The sequence below is a fragment of the Apaloderma vittatum genome, unplaced genomic scaffold (assembly GCF_000703405.1).
Source record: "Apaloderma vittatum isolate BGI_N311 unplaced genomic scaffold, ASM70340v1 scaffold6472, whole genome shotgun sequence".
Lineage (NCBI taxonomy): Eukaryota > Metazoa > Chordata > Aves > Trogoniformes > Trogonidae > Apaloderma > Apaloderma vittatum.
Genome location: NW_009701776.1, coordinates 12,507 through 13,354, shown reverse-complemented (window position 1 = coordinate 13,354; position 848 = coordinate 12,507). Strand labels below are relative to the sequence as shown.

At 39.0% G+C, this 848-nt stretch overlaps 1 protein-coding gene across 1 annotated transcript in view; it reads right to left on the bottom strand.

Moving 5' to 3' along the window:
- Positions 1 to 40: 40 nt before the first annotated feature.
- Positions 41 to 848, bottom strand: part of DARS2 (aspartyl-tRNA synthetase 2, mitochondrial) — a gene marked incomplete at its 5' end in the record, with an annotated part of 12,122 nt that continues 11,314 nt past the window's right edge. The window contains one exon of the mRNA XM_009879269.1: positions 41 to 228. Within this exon, the coding sequence (XP_009877571.1) occupies positions 41 to 228 (188 nt within the window). The remainder of the gene's footprint in view (positions 229 to 848) is intronic.

The window sequence follows — 848 nt, the reverse complement described above, 5'->3', positions numbered from 1 at the left end:
CTCTGGTTAAAACAGATCAGCTTACATCACTGGCTTTAAATCAGCTTTTCTTTGCCTCTTTTTCTGCAAGAGGCCAGGAAACCTGGATATGATATGGCTCTAGTTCCTCCGGAGTGACATAGTCTGGAGCGTTGCTCATCAGGTCTCGTCCCCTGAATGATTTAGGAAAAGCAATGACATCTCGGATACTTGGAGCGTCAACAATGAGAGAGATCAGCCTGTCAAGTCCTAGAATCAGAAAATAAATTGATGAAACAATTTAGTTATGGCCCTATGTTACTTTCTCCTCTTCAGAAAAACCAAAAAGATGGAGGAGATTAATATTACTGAGCATGAAGAATAAAAGTGAAGCAAGTTAAGGGAAAAAAGTTCACGTCAACCAGTAGAAATAACCTTGCCTAAAGAGCAGAAATGCCTGGCAAAATAAAACTTTTCAGTATTACACAAAGTTCTGCAACACACCAAGGACTGCAAGACAGAAACAGCCCCCTTGCAAAGGCAGTGTAACAAAACCAGGGCAATCAAGTGGTGGGAACACTATCAGGGCCCTCCTTAACTGCTCAAAGCTCTTAATCAACCAGTTCTGAAAGATTACAATTAGAGGAATTCAAAACAAACAAGAGCTGTGGGTGAGTAGATGTAGGAAAATCACACTGGAAGATCACAAGTTAAAACGCTATCTTTGTGTTGTTCGTAGTTTTTTTTGTTTTGGTGGTGTTTTTTTTGTTTTGGTCTTATTTGTGGGTTTGTTTGTTTGTTTGTTTGTTTTTCACACCACAAACTTAAACAGGGTTCTACAAAAAAAAACCCAAACCTGACATTATCTGAAGTAGTGAGCAAAACAGATA